Raw genomic sequence first — 20,718 nt, forward strand, 5'->3', positions numbered from 1 at the left:
GTCCAGGTCGTTGGAGATGCTTTTGAAGACGCCACGATCCCAAATAGAATCCATAAACGCTTCGGTGTGACAACCACCCGAGAAGGGCAATCGAAAGCACCGAAGCTCGAGATGAGGGGAATGTGGCTGACGCTTCTGATTGCTCAATCGGGACTTTTCAGACCCATGGCGATGTCGGCGTGGAGACCATTTCTGGGGCCGGTGCGGGGATATACCGAGGAAGAGTCAGGATTCATGACAAGCTGAATCGACAAGCGTCTGGAACTCCAATGGCCCAGGTCAGCTGGACGCAAGAAGGTGGTTCAACAACGGCAGAACTACGGATGAGCTGCGGGCGGACTAGCATAGTCTTCGTCTCGTAAGGTCCTTGTTCAGGTTTTGCGAGAGCCTTTGCCTCCTTGGCGGCACCATTAGACCGAGGAACGGCCCCAAGCTAGAAGAGGCTCCTCTACGCAAATGCCGAGCTGCCACAAGTTCACAACACGCCTGCTCTCTCGATTTGCTAAACACAAGAGAACGCCGTACTGGGTGCTGGAATACGGTAGTTGTCGGTCGTCTCAAGAAACAAAGAGCATATTCAAGCACAACTTCCATCACGACAACAACAACCACCTAGGTCCCCAGAGACTCGCAGCAAACTGCGATCATGATGATGCTCAGGTCAACCCCCCGCATCTTTCATCTGCATTTTTTTCATGCACGAGCCGGGATATAGCCGTGTCTGTGGGGTCCCCAGACTACACTACCGAAACGGCGGGTCATTGACACCTTTGGCCCAGGCCAGAGTCCATGTCCAGAACCTGGCCACCGCTGGCGTGGACGACTGGCATCGGCATCAAGTCCAAGTTCATCTCATGGCTCAGTCTGACTTTCACCCTTTGGGTTAGCAGCCATTCGGCCACAACCAACCAAAGCGCACAGGTTATTCTTCGGGACATAGACTGACTCGAGAGGCTATCTACCGCACCGCGCTATTGACAACCTCCCTTGGTCAACACTTGCCGGCAACATGGCGGAACCATCAGTGAAACGCACTCCCACGGCTCCCACCATGCAGACAGCCCGGCCCCTCCCCCGCAAAAGTTAACCAAATGGTTGGGTGAGGAGGCGGGCCTACCTTCAGGTCCATCACGCCTGACCTCGGACCTGACGAGGAATGCCACCAGGGAGAAAAGGGGCTTGCGCTATAGACTATGGGTTATTGTCGGCCGATCATTGAGACGACGTTGATCCGAAGAAGTGCCTGCAACTGCCTCCATCTGAAAGGCTTTTGAAAAGTTCTGGACAATAAGAACCGGGGACATTCCCGGCTTGGTTGCACTTTGCCCTAGTTCCCCAGTCTCGAACTCCTCAACTTCCCCAGATCGTCGGTGCTTCCCCGGATTTTCTCTTAACTTTAAGTTGTTCGGCCCGACGTCTTCAAACATCTTCGATATTTCCATTTCCTCACCCAGAGTTGACAGGAACGGCGATCATGGACGACAAACACCTTGAGGCGCACCCGACATCCATCGTCGACAAGGACGACATCGCCGCGGCCAAGGGCGAACACGTGGAGGAGATTGGCCACGCCGCGACGGCAGAAGATCACGACGAGACTGTTTTACAAGCCATCAAGAACCAGCCGTGGGCGTTTGTGTGGTGCATTTACGCCATATACGTCCTCATCCTCACCAGCTTTGACAACCAGGCGGGAGGAACAGTCATTGGAATCCCCCAGTTCCGCAAGGATTTCGGTTCCGAATTCAATGGCAACTATGTTCTCCCTGCAAAGTGGCAATCTGCCTACAGCGGAGCCCCTGTCGCATCGTATGTGCACTGTTCCTATAGCTTCCCGTCATGAGCTAACGTTACTCTCCATCACAGTGCCGTCGTTGGATCCCTCGGTGCTGGCTGGGTGGCCGACCGCATCGGCCGCAAGTGGACCTACTTCATCAGCTACGCCTTCATCTTTGCAGGCATCACTTGCGAGACAGTAAGCACCACCAACGAGATCTTCTTCGCGGGCAAGTTTATTGCCGGATTTCCCATTGGCGCTTTCATCACGGTCAGCATGACATACATTGGCGAGATCGCGCCCCTGGCTCTCCGCGGTATCTTGACCGCCGCTGCGGCTATCGCCTTCACAATTGGTCCATTCATCGTCAGTCTGGTTGTCAACGAGACTGGAACTAGAACCGACCGCTGGGCTTATCGCACAATCTTTGTGTCTCAATACGGCATCAGCGGCATTGGTGCTCTCTTGCTGTTTTTCATGCCCGAGTCACCGTGGTGGTTGGTTAGCAAGGGCAAGATGCAGAAGGCTGCCAAGTCCCTGAGCCGTCTTGGCTACGATGCGGTCCAGGTCGAGAAGCGCCTATCTGTTATCACTCTCACCCTTGCTGAGGTACGCAAGGAGACCGACGGCGCCAGCTTTGCTGAGTGCTTCCGCAAGTCCAACCTTCGCCGCACCATCATTTCCGTCGCACCTTTGAGCATCCAGGCTCTGTGCGGTACGTTATTCGTGTCCCTTCACAATTCTGCCCTTGACTGACTCTGTCTAGGTGTCTTCTTCGTTGCATCATACTCTACCTACTACCAGCAACTGGCCGGTTATAGCACAAAAGAGAGCTTCACGCTGGCCATCGTGCAGCAGGTCATGTCCATGCTCGGTAACGTCACCGCATGGTTCCTTATTGATCGAGTTGGTCGCCGCGGCCTCACTCTCTGGGGTATGTGCATCCTGACGGTCCTTCTCATGATTACTGGTGGTCTTGCGGTGGCTGCCACACCTGGTGCCGTCAAGGGAACCGTCGCACTGCTGCTGGTGTACTGCTATATCTACAACGTCACCATTGGAGCCACGGCCTATTCTCTCTTGACCGAGGTTGCAACTTCGCGTCTCCGTGCCAAGACTGCCTCCATGGCTTTGGCTTTGCAAAACAGTCTCTTCGTAAGTTGAAACCTGCCACCAAATGTCATTCTTGATATGGTTGATACAGAAACTAATCCTTTCTTCCAGACCATGTGGGCCTTTGTTATCCCCTTCCTCTTCAACCCCGATCAAGCCAATCTCGGTGCCAAGGTGGCCTTCATCTTCGGCGGCCTTTCCGTTCTGTCCACTGTCTATCTCTGGTTCTACCAACCCGAGGTTGCTGGGCGGTCTTACGAGGAGCTCGATGAGATGTTCATCAAGCAAGTCCCAGCTCGGAAGTTCAAGGGCTACAAGACAGAGGTGCAGGAGAAGAGTGAAAGGGCAGTTGCGCACCAGCAATGATCTGTCACACAGTTCATTGATCTTTGACCTGGTGTAGTTAAGATGATTTCAAGGTCATATTAGTTAGACGACGATTGCTTTGATTCTCGAAACCATACGCAAGTAAGCAGGAAGCGTCAGACATAAGAATATAGTACTTAATGGAACTCCCCAAGACCACACGAACTTCCGCTGCTAATGTGATTGTCGACAACAACGCCTCTTAAAAGGCAAGTGAAACAGATATTAATACTTGGCAACGTTCAGAAGACATATTTAACAATAGTATCTATTTGTATATCAGGAGAAAAGCCGGTTTATCTTCTGCCGGCACACAAAGGCGGAGTTGAAGGCATTTATTGACCAAAGTCGTCCTGCAACATCTTTTATGGAAGCATCTTCGAATCAGAATTCCAGCCAATGACGCTAGTCTGAACCGGTCACTCATATATTCCACGTCTACTTCAGCCTCGGAGCTCCGTACCCCTTGGCGCTTGATGTCTTTTACGGATCACGGCGACCTGCGTCGTCCCAGATAATGATCAAGGCGGTAGCTACCCGAATTTTGACATGCCATCAAATATCATTACTAGGAGATCGCTGCTCGCCTCACCTGTTGTTCTCCTTTAGTAACCTCGGATACAAGGCCATGGCCGATACCAGCCGACATATCTCGCCGCCTCTCAGGTATCACATTTTGGTCCATCTCTGGGCGCGAACCTCATTGAAAATAGGGTACCTGCTTGGAATAGCCTATCTCAAATTCAATTTTCGGATCGCCGGCTGCCATAAGACTCTGCATGTGCCATCAGAGCGACCGTATCTCGTTGTCCTTATCCACTTGGCAAAAGCGAACCTTTGTTGCATGTGATTTGCGCGGCACTCACTTGTAGACATCGTCGTTCGCCAAAAGTGGGTTCAACGGTATGGCCCGGAGATTTTGTATTAGGAAAGGAGTTCGTAGGATCTTTGGACGGAGGCCTGTTCCTTCGCGATCAGTGTGACGGGCGCACATACAGGATGCGCTTCCAGAAGGTTGGTGATGGCATCATTTCAGCAATTCAGACGTTGTCATCCACATCTTGGAGAAAAATAAGTGGATCAATTTCACGAATGGAAATGACGTAACGATCATCAAACAGCATCACTTGAACTCGAGTGGCAAGTGGGATTTCGTATCCTCATATGAAGACTGACATGTTGGCTAAAAAATCCGCTTTGGCAGCTGTCGCAAACTTACGCGTGTTTCACAAGAATCATAGCACGTAGGCGGTCAGGTTTGGGGGGGAAATGGAACCTGTACGGACATGGATTGATGTCGATTCGTGGGAAACTGATCGTACATCTGTGTCCGTGGACTTGTAGAGACACCATTGAACATTTACTCTGTTTCCCAGTAGCCAAGAGTGAAACCCAGCGCCCGTCATGTGCTTGCTGTGTATGGAGTACGAAAATGTGATCCGAAGATCCGGGAGTGGAGTCGCGTGTTTCTCAGGCTCTATCTGTACGGAGTATCCGTACGGAGTAAGGTAATGTCGTTGCCACTCTGCGAATGCGGCGGTCCGCGATGTTGGATCTGGGGGCGGAGACCGCACGTGGTAGCGTCTCTGGATCCGCGGTCTTTTGCTGACCCAGTTGCGCAGCTAACCAGCCCATTGATAATCATTTCCGCTCTCAATGCGGGAGCCGACGGGGATGCTGGACATATCCCTTTCTCGCATACTGCATCGAAGGCGACACAATGCCAAGTTCCCAGTCCGTAAGTATCACTCTTTCTGATAATAGTCACTTAGCTCTTCCGTAACGGGCATCGAGGGATCAGTCTTGCGCGCGCAAAGACTCAATTGTAGATAGATGGCTGTCGGAGGATAGCGAAGGAGCCAGGCTGACAAGCTGTGAGCCAGGCTCAGTTTCGCATTGGCGTCGTCGGAGCTCACCTTAAGCTTATCATCAGAAACACTTCACGTGCCTGTAAAGAGAACAGAGCTATGCTGTCGTCCCCAGGTTCCCAGCCAACAGACTCGATTGGAATGGCGGAGCCGACCGAAGCTGAAAAGCGAAAGGCATGGCACTTTTGTGCTGGGCCAATCTCGACAGCCGAGTCGCACGCGCTCGTTGACTGGATTGGGCACACAGATACGACGGCTGCAATCCGCAACCTAACAGGCCCGACAACCTTGCTCATGTTCCCCAGGATGGCGTGGAGCACATCCTCTGCCCGCCCGGCGCCTGGCACCCTTAGTGCGCGCACTAAGATGCGGATGCTGAGGCATGGGAGTGAGAAGGGGGGACGGACTGGGGATGGCAGATGCGCCCAGGCCCAGGCCCTTTTGTGTTGGTCAATTTGGTGCTTGTGCTGAAGAGGAACTTTGGACTTCTCGTCTGACAGTGACGGTCTGGCAGATGTTCATCCCCAGGTCCAGTCTTCTCGGCCCCGTCCGACGACACAGGACCAGACGAGGAACTGAGGGCATTGATCGAGAGGGCTGGGGAAAGCCCAAGATTGACTTTCTGTCGACACTACCTACCTATATACGACCCTCCAACAGTTTGCACTTGCTCTATCAACTCAATCACAAGAGTGCGGTCCTGGTCAGGAATCCGAAGCATAGGGCTCGCTTACTGCTTGCAATTACGAATGACAGGGCTAGCTCGCCAATCTTGGCTTTTCATTTCGCACATTGCTCCAGTAGTGCGCAAGGCGAAAGGGCACATTACTGAGAAACCAATTGAGCATCCGCATTCGTACAACTTCGAGGTAAAAGCCTACGGATACAGTAGCAGGGATTGCGCTTATCGTTGATCTCACGGTACTGTATCGCAAGGTCAGCAGCCATGCGTCTCTTTGGCAGCAGGCCAAGATCCTGTGCCTCAATCAAGCGTCAGACATTGATACTTTGACAGTACGTCTTGAGCAGGTGACAACTGTCGAGCCTTCGCATCTCAACTTATGCCGTGGGCTTGTGTGCTCACCGGCCTCTAGCGGCCCTTTCGATCCATGGCTTGTGGCGCCGCGGCGGCTGATGCAGCTATCGCCAGCCAGTCCCGATTCTCTGCATGTCTCCGTGTCTCTCTGACAGCTTGGGGGTCACTTCGTGCGCCTCTTAGGGTCTTGGACGTCGGCCCCTTGGCCATGTCTGCGCCCAGCAGAGCGGAAGGATCTGCCACACACCTTTCCATCGTACAGAAACAGGCCCGGTCTTGAGCCTATCAGGAACCCCTTAATGATCTTAGTCAAAGACATCGGACGTGATCCCCGGGAACCCACTGCCTCGACATTGCTGGGGGCACCAGAGTCTCAAATCCTTTAGATGACGGTGCTCCGTACTTTGTCCGAGTATCTACGAGTCTACTGCGTACGGAGTACATATCCGCTGACCGCTGCTAGTGCTTGGCCGTGATACATGACAAGAGAAGAAACGAGCAGATCTCATCATGAGATGGTTCCAGAGCCATGATTCGTGCGTGGACTCGGCCGACGCGTCTCGCCTACGAGTTCGGCCAGTCTCGATCCTTGCCAGGACCGCCAACTGTTTGTCCAACGAACCCGGCAACCTTTTCACACCCACACGCTAGCCCTGCCCTTTTGCTAGACCATCTCTCCCACGTCCAGTCCCGTCTCTCCAATCTCAGTCGACTCCACCGCAAGTATCCATCGTTCCATCAACCTTCCAGAACCGGAAGCACGCCGTTAGCTTTGCCACTCAAGTCGAGAGCTAAAGGTCTTGGCCCGGCTCTGATCGAGAGTCTGTGCCGTTGGGTGCGGCGACTATCCCTGCCCAGCTACTGTCAAAATGCAGAAAATGAAAAAATTACATTCCTTATCGCAAGCACACCGAGCAACAATAAAGGGTTCCAGACTAAATTTTTCTGATTAACCCAACCGGTATCTTGACCCCGTCAACTTAGAGTATCGGTGGGCCTTGGCGTGCGCGAGTGGGTTCGGTTTCGATTGCTCGACAGTTACCTTTTCCCGTCACAACACCGTCTCTCTGGCCCAAGTGGCCGGCAATAGCTTCACCAAGGGTCCAAAAACCTGAGAGAGTATCAATAGCGTCGTACTATGAGGAAACAAGACCAAAAAGTAATGCTGATAGACCCCAGAGTATCCGTATGGTCCATCAGCCTGACACTTCACGAGAACCGGCGGCGGCCGGCCCACACACAGACTGGGTGGCTTGCCACTCTCTCGTCTGCCCGTCTCCAAAGATATCGTCTTGCCTACTCTTTCAATCTGCTCCAATCTCGTCCCTGATTCTCGCGTTGGCGTCCTTCGGACCTGCTCCCCTCCCACACTCCCTTGCTACACCCTGGCCACCCAGTATCTCTGGTGCAGCAGTTGTTCGTCAATCCCACACCCGTGAACCCTGTCGCCCATCCCATCCCGCACCCCTCGTTGGCTAGCCGTTCGTCCAGAATCTGGGTCAATCCACCGAGATGGGCACCGAACCGCATGAGGGTTTCCTCCTCCACACCACAAGGGCGGCGAACTCCATCCTGACCTGGTTGCTGATAAGGTCGACGAGTCGTAGGCATTGCTTTACTTGCCTAGCCTAGCCTCGGCACTACTTTCGGATTTCTTCATCGTCGCACTGGGGCTTTTTAAAGAGAGCTTCCCCTCGAGACTCATTTATTGTAAGGGTCTTGTCTCGTGCAGCTGCTTCTCGAGTCTCTCGCCGTCAACTTCCCCAAAGTACGCCAGGGCGCCTTCAACTGCGTGGCCCACGGTCTCCTCGTTACGGCAGACCACTGAAAGAACTGGTTGTCAAACCGCTCAACGCCTCTTTCAGCCCTACCTTTTCCCCATCTTTCCTCTTCTTTATCGGTGCGCTTCCAAGAAGCATATCCTTCAGCCATGTCTTCCCAGGTCACCGAGGTCAACCAGACCACCACCACGGCCGGGAGCACACCACCCCGTCGCAGCTCGGACCCGGCGCTGGAAATTCACAACCAGCACCAGCATCAACATCTGCACCACAGCGCTCGTGTCGATGCCAAGGGTCACGACGACAATGTAACCTACACCAGGACCGGAGAAACGACCGTCCCGCACCAGAGCCACCTACACGAGCACTCTGCCCAGCCCCACGACATTGAGAAGGGCGACAAGCTCAGCGGACCCCCTGATTACGATGGCGAGAAGACTGGCGTCGTGGCCTCCAACGATGAGGAGGAGAAGAAGCCCTCCAAGTTCAAAACCTTGTACAGCAGGCACAAGTGGGTTTTCCACCTCTTCCTCTTCTGCTTCTTCACCGGCTGGTGGATTGCCTCGCTCATCGAGCACCGCAATGACAAGAACTGGGTTATTCCGTTCCTTGTTTGGCTCTGCATCTCTCTCCGCCTCCTCTTCTTCTACGTCCCGAGCTCCTACGTCTCCCGGCCGATCAAGTTTGTGTGGCAACACACTGCTCTTGTTATCTACAACGCCATTCCTGCCAAGTTCCGCACTATTGCCGGTGCTGCCGTGACGCTCGCTGTCATGCTCGTAGGCTCTTTCGTCTCGGAGGAGTCGGCCGACAACAACCGCGAGAACCGTGCCGTTTCCATCTTCGGTCTCATCGTCATCCTGGCCTGCTTCTGGATAACTTCGAACGATCGCAAGCGTATCAACTGGCGTCCCGTTATTGGTGGTATGCTTTCGCAGTACATTATTGCGCTTTTTGTCCTTCGCACCGGCGTCGGTTACGACATTTTCAAGTTCATTGCGGATCGAGCTGGTGACTTGCTTGGCTTCGCCAACCAGGGAACGGCCTTCCTCACTGCTGAGAGTGTGCTTGACCTTCACTGGTTCATCACTGGCGTCATTCCTCCCATCATCTTCTTCGTCGCCATTGTCCAGGTCCTGTACTTCATCGGTTTCCTCCAGTGGTTCATCGGCAAGTTCGCAACCTTCGTCTTCTGGGCCCTTCGCGTGTCTGGCGCCGAGGCTGTCGTCGCTGCTGCCACTCCCTTCATTGGTCAGGGCGAGTCTGCCATGTTGGTTCGTCCTTTCGTCCCTCACATGACCAAGGCCGAAATCCACCAGATCATGACTTGCGGCTTCGCAACCATTTCTGGTTCCACTCTCGTCGCCTATATCAACTTGGGTCTCAATGCCCAGGCCATGGTGTCGTCCTGCGTCATGTCCATCCCCGCCTCCATTGCCATTTCCAAGCTTCGCTACCCCGAGAAGGAGGAGACTTTGACTGCTGGAAAGGTCGTCATCCCTGACGACGATGAGCATGAGGCCAAGAACGCTATCCATGCTTTTGCAAACGGTGCTTGGTTGGGTATCAAGATTGCCGGTACCATTGTTGCATCGATTCTCTGCATCTTGGCCTTCATCGGTCTCGTTGATGGTCTGCTGACCTGGTGGGGTGGCTACATCAACATCAACGACCCTCCTCTGACTCTCAACCTGATTACCGGTTACATCTTCTACCCGGTTGCGTTCCTCCTGGGTGTTCCCCGTAACGGCGACCTTCTCAAGGTTGCCCGCTTGATTGCCCTTAAGGTTATTGCTGTAAGTGCAACTCCTTATCTGAATATTGCTTGACCACTCGACTTCAGGTACTGACTGGTATGTGAATAGAACGAGTACGTTGCCTTCACCGAAATGAAGACGCCCGAGTACCTCGATCTCTCTCCCCGTTCCCAGCTCATTGCGACCTACGCTCTTTGCGGTTTCGGTAACATTGGATCCCTTGGTATTCAGATCGGTATTCTTGGCCAGCTAGCCCCCAGCCGTGGTGGCGATGTCAGTGCCATGGCGATTTCTGCGCTCATTTCTGGCGTCATGTCGACTCTGACGTCGGCCGCTGTTGCAGGCCTTGTTGTTACTCACCAAGTAACGAACCTCGCTGCTAGTGCTTAGGTCACTGGTTGGTCTTGAGAATCCGAGCTGGATAGATGTTTCCATTCGATGGACATTGTTGAAACGAGAAAATATGACTAAAAGATGTACGATGTTGAGGAAGAAGTGTGCTTGTACAGCGCCGGTTGATGAGAGAAGAATATACACAGTAGTTAATAATACCCAGGGCACCTGCTAGCAAGCGAGCTGGATAATTCAACTCGTAGTATCAACCAAGCGTGAACTGAGGTAAAAACAAGGCGTCAAAGAGTCCTCATATACCACTGTTGCTCGACTGGCAAAGACGTGATCGAAGACGGTTTTGCGCAATCCGTACTCTTTAATAATGCAATCCTCCCAAAAGTTTTCCCATGTTCTAGCACATTGCCCCGCCGCCGTCTAAATCCGGCTGATCTCCGTGAGTCAGGCCGAAGCAGTATCCGCCATCCTAAGCCTAGTTGGATCCGCATCAAGCAAAAAAATTTGCGTACCAAGGACGACAGGCATAAATCCGCCGGCCTCCAACGGGCATCGGCGCCGGCCGTAGGCAGCAAGAACGGCTTTGCGACTGGCATTTGAGCCTCGCCCTCCTCGGCCTTTGCTGTTTGTGAAGCGTAATAAGAATGCCAACCAGTTGTTCTCGAACGCAAGTAGGAATGCTCCACGCTTCCACCAATTCATCTTGGTGCTTCTGGCTTCAGTCGCTAGTCGCTGGTCGGAAGTTTCTCGAGTGGGCCGAGCCCGCGATGAAGCCTGTTCTAAGTCGAGTGGGATACCACACGACGTGCCATTAACCCCGTCTTGAGCCGCATCTAGAGTTCAGGCGCATGAGCTTCTTAAGCCAAGATATTTGTGACCTCCGCTGAGATATTCGTTGACTTCAAGCGCTGTTGCTTAGCAACGTCCCGTCAAGTGCTGAATGGCATCAGTATATAGTCTTCCATTTTGTACCCACGCTGATCCCCCTTTGACATCCAATTGAGTGCAATGGCGAGAAAAGATACGTTATCAATACGGAATAACTTCAAATGATAGGAGATTCGTTACCGCCCCGAGTAGCAATGTCCTGACGCCATTCAGCACTCGATGGGAGACTTCGGAAGCACACTACAACTATCCTGCTACGAGAACGCCTCGGGCTCCATGCTGATCTACGCCAGCTGTCGTAAAGTGCCGCGTCGTGTGGATTTGAAGTCTGTTAAAGAGATGTAAGGTATTGCGATCCACAAGAGAGCACACTCTCCGTGACTGTTTCATAAAATCGATATCGATCTTTGACTGTGGAGGTCTGATTGACTTCGGCTTGCTCCAGTAAACTTTGGGTACTGCAGACTTTATGGGCCAGTCAAAGTCAGCCCAGGCGAGACCCAATGCCCTCTATCTGGGATAATAATATGATATTGGTAGTCATCATGCTGGACATCAACCTCATCTCACACATAGCAGAGTAATACTGAGTGAAACACCGGCTATGTGCGCGTTCTTACTTGCCTCACATGTTATCTGAGTTGCATCGTTATTATCTCCAATACCTTACTTCAACGTAATTTGAGCTACTATTCCCGCAAGCAAACAGCACGTCTCACCTGCTATCTTGCATATCGCGAGAGCATCCGCTAGTGTTTTCCTATTTGTGTAGATGTTGCAGAGGATACAATCGCAGAATCGCCTTCAATTTCAAGCATCAGACGTCAAACCTCAAGAGTAGCGTCAAAGACCAGCAAGCCGCTGCTTTGGTTGGAGTATCATTTGCTTGCACTCGTTGGATCATCGGCAAAAACTACCTCGATGCTTGGTTCCCATACAGGGATCGGGCTGAGAAGTCTCAGTCTCACCTAGAAATTTGATGATGTCCCCATATAAGTAAGTAGTCATGGTTGAAGTATCACGTGGAAGTGTGAGAAGAAGCCCATGTGCTGAGTAAGACAGTAAGACGGTGTTGATTATATACATGTACAGAAGAAAATGAGACCTCAGGGGTCGAAAAATGCCTATAGACAAGAAGTCCTCTTGGGAAATTGGAAAGGTTAACTGCATGTGTCCAAGCATTTAGCCAACGAGGAGCTATGGGACAGTTGATGTAGCGTGGGCATGCAGTTTGAACACGCCAAGGATGCATGTATCATCAGACTCATGCAGAGAGGCACTGGGAATACCACTCGTTGGTCTTGACACACTGGAAGCCGGAAACGCACGCTGTAGCGCCGGTGTAACCAGAACCACCGCACTGAGCCCAAGCGCCAACAGTTGCTCCAGAGTTAGCGGGTTGAGTCGGGACGGCGGCGGCAGTGGTGGCGGCAGCGGCAGCGGGTGCAGAGCTCAGTGCCTTGGCGGTGGGCTTGGCGGACGCAGTGCTCGCGGGGGCAGCAGAGCCGGAGGAACCGGAGCTCGAGGTGCCGGACTGCCATCCACGTTCACGGGAGAGCTCGTACCACCAGTTGCGGAGCATCCATCCGTCGAAGTCGGTGATCTGAGCGGCAGATCCAGCGAGCATAATGAAGCTGGTGACACCGGTCGGGGTCCAATCTATATTAGGGTCAGCATTGACACGGACGATCGAGTGTAACTGTTTGGGTCTCATGTCGGCAACCTGAGGATTGTATGTGTCATCACGTACCGTAGACTGGAAAAGAGGTTTGTCAGCAAAGCACTGGTAAGGAAAGTTATGGCAAATAATCAAACTCACAGTCATCAAGGCCATAGGTGTGTCCGATTTCGTGCTGAAGGATGTGGGCACTGGCAGAGTCAAGGGCGCCCATGAAGTACTCGCGACCAATACGCTGACCCCAGTCGCCGCCAGCACCACCGTTCATGCCATCGGTGAGCCAGAGAGACTGGTCGTAGTGCCGGTCAGCACCAGCCGCGCACTTGCTGTAGTCGCCGTTCTGGTTGAAGAAACGACCGCAAGACTCAGCGCACTGGGGGATCCCTTCGGCGTCCTTGTCAGTGTAGACCTGGATGCCAGATGTAGAACCCTGAAGAAGGCTTTTGTCACGAACGGCCCAACCGACAACGTTGACCTTAATATCGGTGTAGGGGAAGTTATCATAGCCATAAAGCCACTTGTACCAGCCTTGGTGGGCAGTGTTGAGGGCCTTGGCGACTTGAGTGCGCTGAGCCTCTGTGACAGAAGCACTCGATTCCCAGCGGACACAAACGTTGATGGTGCCCTTGGTGGCAATGACTTGGTCCCATCCGTAGTTCTTGAAGCCGAAGAAATTAGAGTAGGTGCTCTTGCAGTGATCCCAGACCTCTTTGAGGGGAGTGACGATGTTGGAGGGAGGGCTCCAGCCGGATTGTCTCTTGATAGGACGGTTACGGGGCATATCCTCAAAGGCTCGGGCCTGAACGGGAGCGAGGGCCTGCCACACAGATCCGTCAAGGTCGGAAGTAGTTGAGATGTTCATAGCTTGGGAAGAGGCCGCAAGCGCCACAACGGCGGCAGATGTGGTAGAGAAGCGCATGGCGATGAATGAGAAAGACAGAAAATTGACAATGTACTAAAGGAAAGAAGTGAATTTGGATCAAGAACGAATGACAAGACAACGAAGCTGGTACCAAGGACCTTGAGAAGCTGAAAATGGATGGACATAGGAGGAAAGTTTAGACGGGAAGCATCCGAAGATATACACAAACATCAACACCAAACTCCGTAATTAAGTCATCTTCGTATCAATCCAACCGAGAATTCCAAGACTCCACCTGTTTACTGAAAATGTCGAATTGATTGCTAATTCGTGTATCTGCCGTGTTGGCGGACATGGCCAAGACTTTCAACGTTCACATTTACTTTTCCTTGTGTCCTCGGAGCACTAAGGCCTCCGTACTCAGGATCAAATGCGGTTGTTCCGCCTGCATTCATTGGCGGGAGAATAAGTCAGCGGGGACTGAGCGACGATGGAAGATTAAGGACCGCTTTAAGGGTGGCGTTGGGTGTCCAAGTTGGGGAACAAATCCTACGGCGTAAAGAGGGGCTTACTGGAAGTCTTTCCTTTCTCGAATGGCTGGGCCGGAGATAAATAGCGCCAAGGCTGAGTGAGCAATTCTGGTGTGACATGCGGGTTCTGAATAGAGCACATAAGACTTGAAAAATCCGGGGAAGAGCAGACATGCATGCGGTGCTAAGGGGATGTTCAGTATCCATACGAGGCTGAGGTATCTGCCGTGAGGTGTTGTTGGCATAATTTGATGGTCTCAAGACTAGCTCGTGGATGGCTCTGTGTTACATTTACCCTTGGATCTTGGGGTCGTCCAAACTGTCACCAGGACCCGATGTTTACACTAACGGGCACAGAGGATTTTCTGTGTTTTCGGGTCGATCATCCGACCAAAAAAACAGACGACTGCCAGGACTGAGCTGGCTGGACTCTAATTAGAGGGGAGAAGAGCAGAAAAGCAGTCCATAGACGACTCAGAAGGGGCGGAAGGCAGTTTCAACCCCATCGAAAACGAGTAATGGTGAAACAGACGATTAGAATTTGCGGGACTGACATCCACGAACCTGGTAGCTCCCTGGTCATTGCTTTTTAGTCACCTTACATAAACCAAACGTGCCGGCATGGAGTCCCATCTTGGCAGCTCCATGGCCGAATTTGGATGGAACTCGGCGGTAGAGCGATTCCAGGCTCTTGGCGTCAACATGGTTTCCTCTTCATTGCACGATCCGCTTGGCCCAAGCAGGCCAAGACTTATCAACGCCCATTCGTACATGTACATTATTTCGCTCTCTGGGTCCAGTTGTGGTAGTAATATCCATGGGAAACGTTGCAATGTATTTGTAAGATTTTGGAACAGTGGATGGCTTCTGGGATGCAGATTCCGACGCACAAATTGATACAGACAATCGTCTTTGACTTGATAGGGCTGACTTTGTGCGCAACTCTCCGGATTCCCAACACCATCGGCAGCCTAGGTGGGTTGGGAAAACAGATTGAACGATCTTGATGCTCTGCAGCCATGCGGTAGTAGTAGTAGTCGATCAGCCTCATGAACTCTATTCTGTCCGACGCCCAGTAGATAGTTGACAATCCACGTGTGGTCTTACAATTAAGCATAATGCTTGACATTTTTCCGACCAGACTTTCACGCACCGGCTCTCGTTAAAGTTAGGCTTCTCCGTTGAATCCGGAATCCGAATGCCCCACATCAACTGCATTTAATCTACACTAGCGTAATAATGATCAAACTCGAAAGTCAAAGGGGTTTCCCCCTTTGAGGGCGGGAATCATTGACAGTGTACCAATCACAATTGCACATAAACGAAACTACCCGGGCATAGAGGCGGGGTTAGTTAAAGGGATACGAGATGCATGGGCCGAGACCCGGGAAAATCTCACTCGATGGAATACGGGTACATTTCCCGCGTATTATCTCCAACACCCCCGTCTCGACCTTTCAAGAATAAACGAAGGAAACTGATCTTTTTCATCGGAGCAAGACAACGCTACGAATCTATGGCCTGAGTCTTCTGAATCTTCTGGATTCTTAAAGATATTAAAGGCTCCGGCAATTTCTCCTGATTGCCTGCTAAAATAAGCTACTGCAACGAACTCAGCCATCCACGGTGTTGATACAATAGCCATATTGCAAAGGCACGCGCGCGGCAGACACTAGATAAGAACAACTGCACCCGTCAGGTTTTCCATGTGCAAGGGTCGATGGGATCAGTGCAATTAGTGATGTTCTGCTCAAAGCTGTTAACAATGAGTAGTTTCCATCCTCAACCATACATCCCAGTCCACGCTTGCTACAAGCCTATAATTACCGATATCCTCATTCTGCTGCTACTTACTACTGCGCAGCGTCGGCTGACAAGATTAGTCAATAAGGGTATGTGACGGCCCGACAAAGAATCAGCAGAGGGCCTGAACCGATCAGTTGACGATAATTTTGTCCGAATAGAGGCTTCTCCAGTTCTTGCCGTGCAGAGCAGCAAGCAGGTCCTAAACCCGGTTGGTTTCGAGGTGGTTGCGAGTGTTTTCCGACTGAGCTGAGTCAAGTCCTGGCACCAGACACTCAAGGAGATGAGCAGAGTTGCGAACAAGGCATAAGCTTCGGAGTGCCTTCGGTTGGTAGCGCTTGATCGACTCTTGTTTCTCGGCTCACACAACATTCGGCGACTTGTAAAGTTCAACTACTGTCGCAATCGACGCTCGTTCGCTGTATCAAGGGAAGTTTTCCTGTTCTCGCGATTCCTGGCAATTTTCGAGTGCCATTCACGATGAAGGATGGAACACGATAAGGGTTCCAGTTGGTTGCGACGTCGGTGACGGAGTTGCGGTTTCGTCATTGTTCCCATTTTGTGCCTCAACTGTCTCCTGTGCATCATCTCATGTCATGCCGTCCGATTCTTGCAGGGAAGCCCCAATATCTTGTAGGGTATGTCGATCTTATAGTCCAATCATATTGATGATCTTGTGATTGATGTGCCATATGCTTGGTTCTTCAAGGTCCAACCTCAAACACTCCCGTCTGATCTTAAACCATCCGAAGAGCCGGAGGCACTTTGTTGATCGCCATCTGCCTCATGATAAGGTAGTCTGAGCTTCCATCGTCTTAGTAAGTCACGACATGACTACAAGTTACAAAAGAGATCGATCCGTCGAATATTGCCAGAGTGATGTGGTTCTGAATACCCTAATATCTTTGTTTTCATCAGTGGGTTGAACTCAATTCGTTTTCAAGGTTCTGTGAACCCCGTTTCAACATCATCCGCTCCGCAAAGCAACACCCGAGACTTTCTTTTTTTCTCAAGAAGCTGAACCATTTCTACATTTCCACCATCGCTCTCACTCGTGTTAATTTTCGAGAAGAAGTGTCAATTATAGTCCAACAACCTGCAACATGCGACCCACCAAGGCTCTTTTTGTACTATTCGGCACATCTGGCGCATCGGCTGCCACCATTCGGCGACAGGCTGACGGGATTGATTTCGGCAAATGCACGCCAACAATGGATTTTCAACTGGGCCGTACTGGGCGCAAGCCGGATCAAGGCACTTTCTTACCAACTGACCCTCTCGTAGCCAAGGGTCAACAAGACGCGCTGAATCCAAACATTATTACGAACCGAATTTGCGATCAGCTCACCAACGTATGTGAGGCGACTCAGGCTGCAAAAGACCAGTGTCAGCGGGCCAAGGCTCAGGTCTCTGCGGCAGGCGTCAAAGATGCTTCTGCTGCGACCATGTTCAACAGTGCCTTGGGTTTCTAGGGAGGAAATCCAATAATTTGATTACTTCGTTGAGGCTTGCGGGATAAATCGGAAAGTTGTGTCGTACCCTGCCCCACACTTGCCTACATATCAAGTCCCAGAGTCAGGTCGACTGGCTTGATTGAAAAGTCCGTAATACAGTATATGGAATTCGGCGCCAAGCCAAATATTCTTGATGCAGAAGCTTGGGTGCTGATCTCACACGGAGAGAGCGGATGCAAAGGAAAGCACCATTGGATAGAGGTGTGACTATCGAATCAAAATATCACCTGCATAAACGGTCCTCCAAACCCAGGAATCAGTTATCTAAAGCCTCAGTGTGTGACAATGTTGACAAGACTACAATGGCAAGTATCTCTCCCTTTCGAGTATGACTCAGTACTTGTCGGAGGACATGGGGTAGGCATTTCGTCCGCGAGATCAAAATCTTGGCTGTTTCAAGCCTATGATATTTCTATCAATCAGACGAACCATGGTTAGGAGGAGCGATCTGCGTTGAAGACTGCTTTTCTCAAAGATTCGATTTGAAAGAATTCTTAGTCCAGGGCGAAGCATCCTACTGTTGCCGTATGTTGAAGTATGGTTAACCGAGGATAAAATGCAGGAAACCTTACTTACTTATTGAAAAGCGAGGATCATGGAATCTCCCCAAAACAGTAGTATTCCATTGTTTGTGATGGAACATGATCTCCAAGCCATTCCATCTAATTCTTTTGCCAAAGGTCGTGGGCACAGTGCTGTGTGGATATGTGAGGCATGCAGACGTGTATGATATTTCTGCAGCTGTCGTTGGGACGCGATGCTAGGACCTTCCATCTAGTACATCAAGGCAGGTTTGGGCGAGTTAACAATTAGCTGCATGGTCAAAGAATTAGACCCGGTAGGAGAGTATCGAAGTGAGGAGAGAGCTTCAAAAGGAGAATGGGAAAGACAACGGCTCCAAAGGACTGACGATATTTTAGGTCAGTGAATGCAGTATTAGTGCCATCGTTTTTATCCCACCTTCCGACATTTATTTGATGAGAAAACACCAAGCTGGCAAGAAAAAGTGTCTTTCTCATTTCCAAAATGGTTGAAATCCATCTGTCAAGCGCAAGTGACTCATAATTGTTCGGTCGCATTCATTAGAAGTCTGGTGGGTGCCCGGACGAGACATGCTCGTAACCCCGCCGAACCCCGCGCGCTTCGCAAGGACCAGACAAAAAGTATTGACTTCGTATGTGTGTTCATTGCCCAGTCCCGCTAGACCTAGGTGTCTGCAGCACGCACTTAAACGTCTCAGTCGTCTACCTACAGTTGTCCGTAGCTGAGCCATCAGAAGGGCCAGGATCCCTCGCCAGGCCTCAAGGCAATCCGCGATTCCTGAGCTACGGTATTTGAACCGCTGCGACTGTACTCCATACGAAAATTCTTAAGTCTTGGCCTTAGTTCACCTTAAATACCGCGGCTGTTGAGTTCAATGTTGCCGTCCCAGGGCCACTGAACCGGGGGATGTTGCGGAGCATATCTGTGGGAGAGCGAAAGAGGTCAACGTTGATAGGATGCACCCGATCAGCGGCGACTGCCCACAACAACGTGAATTCGGAAAGGTATATTTGGCCGTTTCATCTGGTCAAAATCGAAAGCATCCAGTTAATTGACCTCTGGAGGTGCGGGGTCGACGCTGTGCTTTTCTATAGTTATTGAGTCATGCCAGTCATGGGCTGCATTGTAAGCTTTGGTATATTTCCTCCATGAACGGCAGAGCCTGGCCTACGAAGAAGCTCAAGTTGTCCGAACGAATGCTTATTCTTGATCGGGGTGTCCAGAGCCTTTGCCTACCAAGTCTGAGAGTTTAGATCACCCAACTTCTGTTATGTAACGTCGAAACAGGAGGGAAAACACCCGTTGAACGACCTCTCGCGACTTATCATCAGCCAGGCTTTGGGTCTGAACTCGTCCATCACCTCTCCAGTTGGTAACGCCAATCGTGTAGATTTCGTCTCTTAGCCCTCCTTCGGACCCGTCACCCCTCGGCACTGCTGCATCTTCTGCGGCACCTTGTGCTTTTCTATTAATCGATTGCTCTGGCTTGTCCGGGCCTTCCGGACCGAATTATAGATCCTGTCTAATTATGACATGCTTCTCGACCACAGTGGCAACTTATGGATATCTGATTTTGACTGTCTATCTGCATCGTCGCCAAGCTGGGTTGTCTGCGGCGACAGCAGTGAGCTGCGTCGCCTTTGGGCGACTCGCTCGGCGTAGAAGCGAGGTCATTGCTTTCGGGGTCTGTGTATAGACTCCTATGGAGACAGCACCACTTCTACCCTTGATGACAAGCTGCCCGAAGCCTTGGGGTCCAGGTTCGCAGTTGGCTATCCGGGGAAGGATGTTGATGGTGCACAGGAGCTTATCAATGAACGAGTTCCCAAACTTATCAACTTGTCAGAGACTGATCATCTCTCCATCAATACCACATCCAAGACCATCGATCTGGCACGCAAGGCCCAATCCTTTACTCTGAATGTTGTATTGGCCTTGGTGTCTGGGGCTGACTTTGGCCACTTGGAGGCCGACGATGACAAATTTCGCGACACCCATGTCGAGACAACAGAAAAAAACGGCGCTGACGCCTTTGCTTCTCGAACTCTTACATTCCTCAATGTTCAAACTTTTCACGCCAGATGCTAAGAACATGACTGGAATTGGGACTGTCATGACAAATGATTCACAACACCATACCTTACAGGGACGATATGACGAGCAACTGGTCGTAGAACGCGACATCTTAGGCTTATTTGTTGCTCATGGCTTCGAGAAGGAAGATGCGGAAGGAGAAGCACTAGACCAGCAGGATCTTCTACGATGCTGTTCTTGATTATGTTTCCTCACGCAAAGTAGTATCTGCTCACCTGCAGGCCGAAATAGACACAGGCATCATCATCGCCCGTTCCTGATATTGAAGCAAGAAAACCTCGGTATCTCTAGGCACTCATTAGGAAAGGCTATAGGTTACGGCCACCTGCGACAGCTTTGCTGCCCACGGTCTCCGAACAAGACGAACAAGTCTGTGGAATTCACATTTCCCCAGAAGCCAACGTCGCATGGGCACCTTGGACCATTACGAGAAGCAAAGAGGTTCTTGGACAGGACGTAGGTCTTTTTGAACTAATATGATGAGTTTCTATTCCCCCAGAGAGATGGCGGCTGAAGTATTGGACCGGCAGGTTATGATGGACTTTGTCTTTGGAAGTTGATATGAGTGTTTGAGGAAAAGCTTTGCCATGATTGAGTTGAACGAAGTTGTTGTTGAGGTACCTAGGTCTGGCTAGAACATTTTTCGAGTTTTTCGTGTTCAACTTGACGAGGGCGAGCGCTTTACCAACTGAAAATGGTTTCATCAATCATAGTTGATGTCCTGGAAGTTGTATTTACCCTTCTTGGACCTTACAGGCTG

At 51.2% G+C, this 20,718-nt stretch overlaps 4 protein-coding genes across 4 annotated transcripts; 3 read left to right on the top strand and 1 right to left on the bottom strand.

The window, feature by feature from the left end:
* Positions 1–1,024: 1,024 nt before the first annotated feature.
* On the top strand, positions 1,025–3,256 carry HER10_EVM0000273 (MFS hexose transporter; the record flags this gene model as incomplete). The annotated part of the gene is made up of 4 exons (XM_035470061.1): positions 1,025–1,809; positions 1,867–2,492; positions 2,544–2,932; positions 3,002–3,256. The coding sequence occupies exons 1-4, from the start codon at positions 1,475–1,477 to the stop codon at positions 3,254–3,256; spliced, it is 1,605 nt and encodes a 534-aa protein (XP_035333643.1). The 5' UTR covers positions 1,025–1,474.
* A 4,036-nt stretch (positions 3,257–7,292) lies between these two features.
* HER10_EVM0000534 (NupC family nucleoside transporter) lies at positions 7,293–10,420 on the top strand. Its single transcript, XM_035470310.1, has 2 exons — positions 7,293–9,737; positions 9,807–10,420. Exons 1-2 carry the CDS (start codon positions 8,091–8,093, stop codon positions 10,086–10,088), a joined length of 1,929 nt encoding a protein of 642 aa, XP_035333658.1. The 5' UTR covers positions 7,293–8,090; the 3' UTR covers positions 10,089–10,420.
* Positions 10,421–12,198: 1,778 nt separating this feature from the next.
* On the bottom strand, positions 12,199–13,531 carry HER10_EVM0001847 (cellulose-binding family II protein; the record flags this gene model as incomplete). Its single annotated transcript, XM_035471582.1, has 2 exons — positions 12,199–12,593; positions 12,754–13,531. The coding sequence occupies 2 exons, from the start codon at positions 13,529–13,531 to the stop codon at positions 12,199–12,201; spliced, it is 1,173 nt and encodes a 390-aa protein (XP_035333754.1).
* A 3,379-nt stretch (positions 13,532–16,910) lies between these two features.
* On the top strand, positions 16,911–17,279 carry HER10_EVM0008418 (uncharacterized protein; the record flags this gene model as incomplete). The annotated part of the gene is made up of 1 exon (XM_035477941.1): positions 16,911–17,279. One exon carries the CDS (start codon positions 16,911–16,913, stop codon positions 17,277–17,279), a length of 369 nt encoding a protein of 122 aa, XP_035334192.1.
* Between the last annotated feature and the right edge of the window lie 3,439 nt (positions 17,280–20,718).

Source organism: Colletotrichum scovillei (genome assembly GCF_011075155.1).
Source record: "Colletotrichum scovillei strain TJNH1 chromosome Unknown Contig00005, whole genome shotgun sequence".
Classification (NCBI taxonomy): Eukaryota; Fungi; Ascomycota; class Sordariomycetes; order Glomerellales; family Glomerellaceae; genus Colletotrichum; species Colletotrichum scovillei.

Excerpts from the sequence above, each read along its gene's own strand:
- HER10_EVM0000534 (XM_035470310.1), top strand. The coding sequence starts at position 8,091 with ATGTCTTCCCAGGTCACCGAGGTCAACCAGACCACCACCACGGCCGGG. Across the intron at positions 9,738-9,806 it reads TTGCCCTTAAGGTTATTGCT|AACGAGTACGTTGCCTTCAC; the intron begins GTAAGTGCAACT and ends GTATGTGAATAG.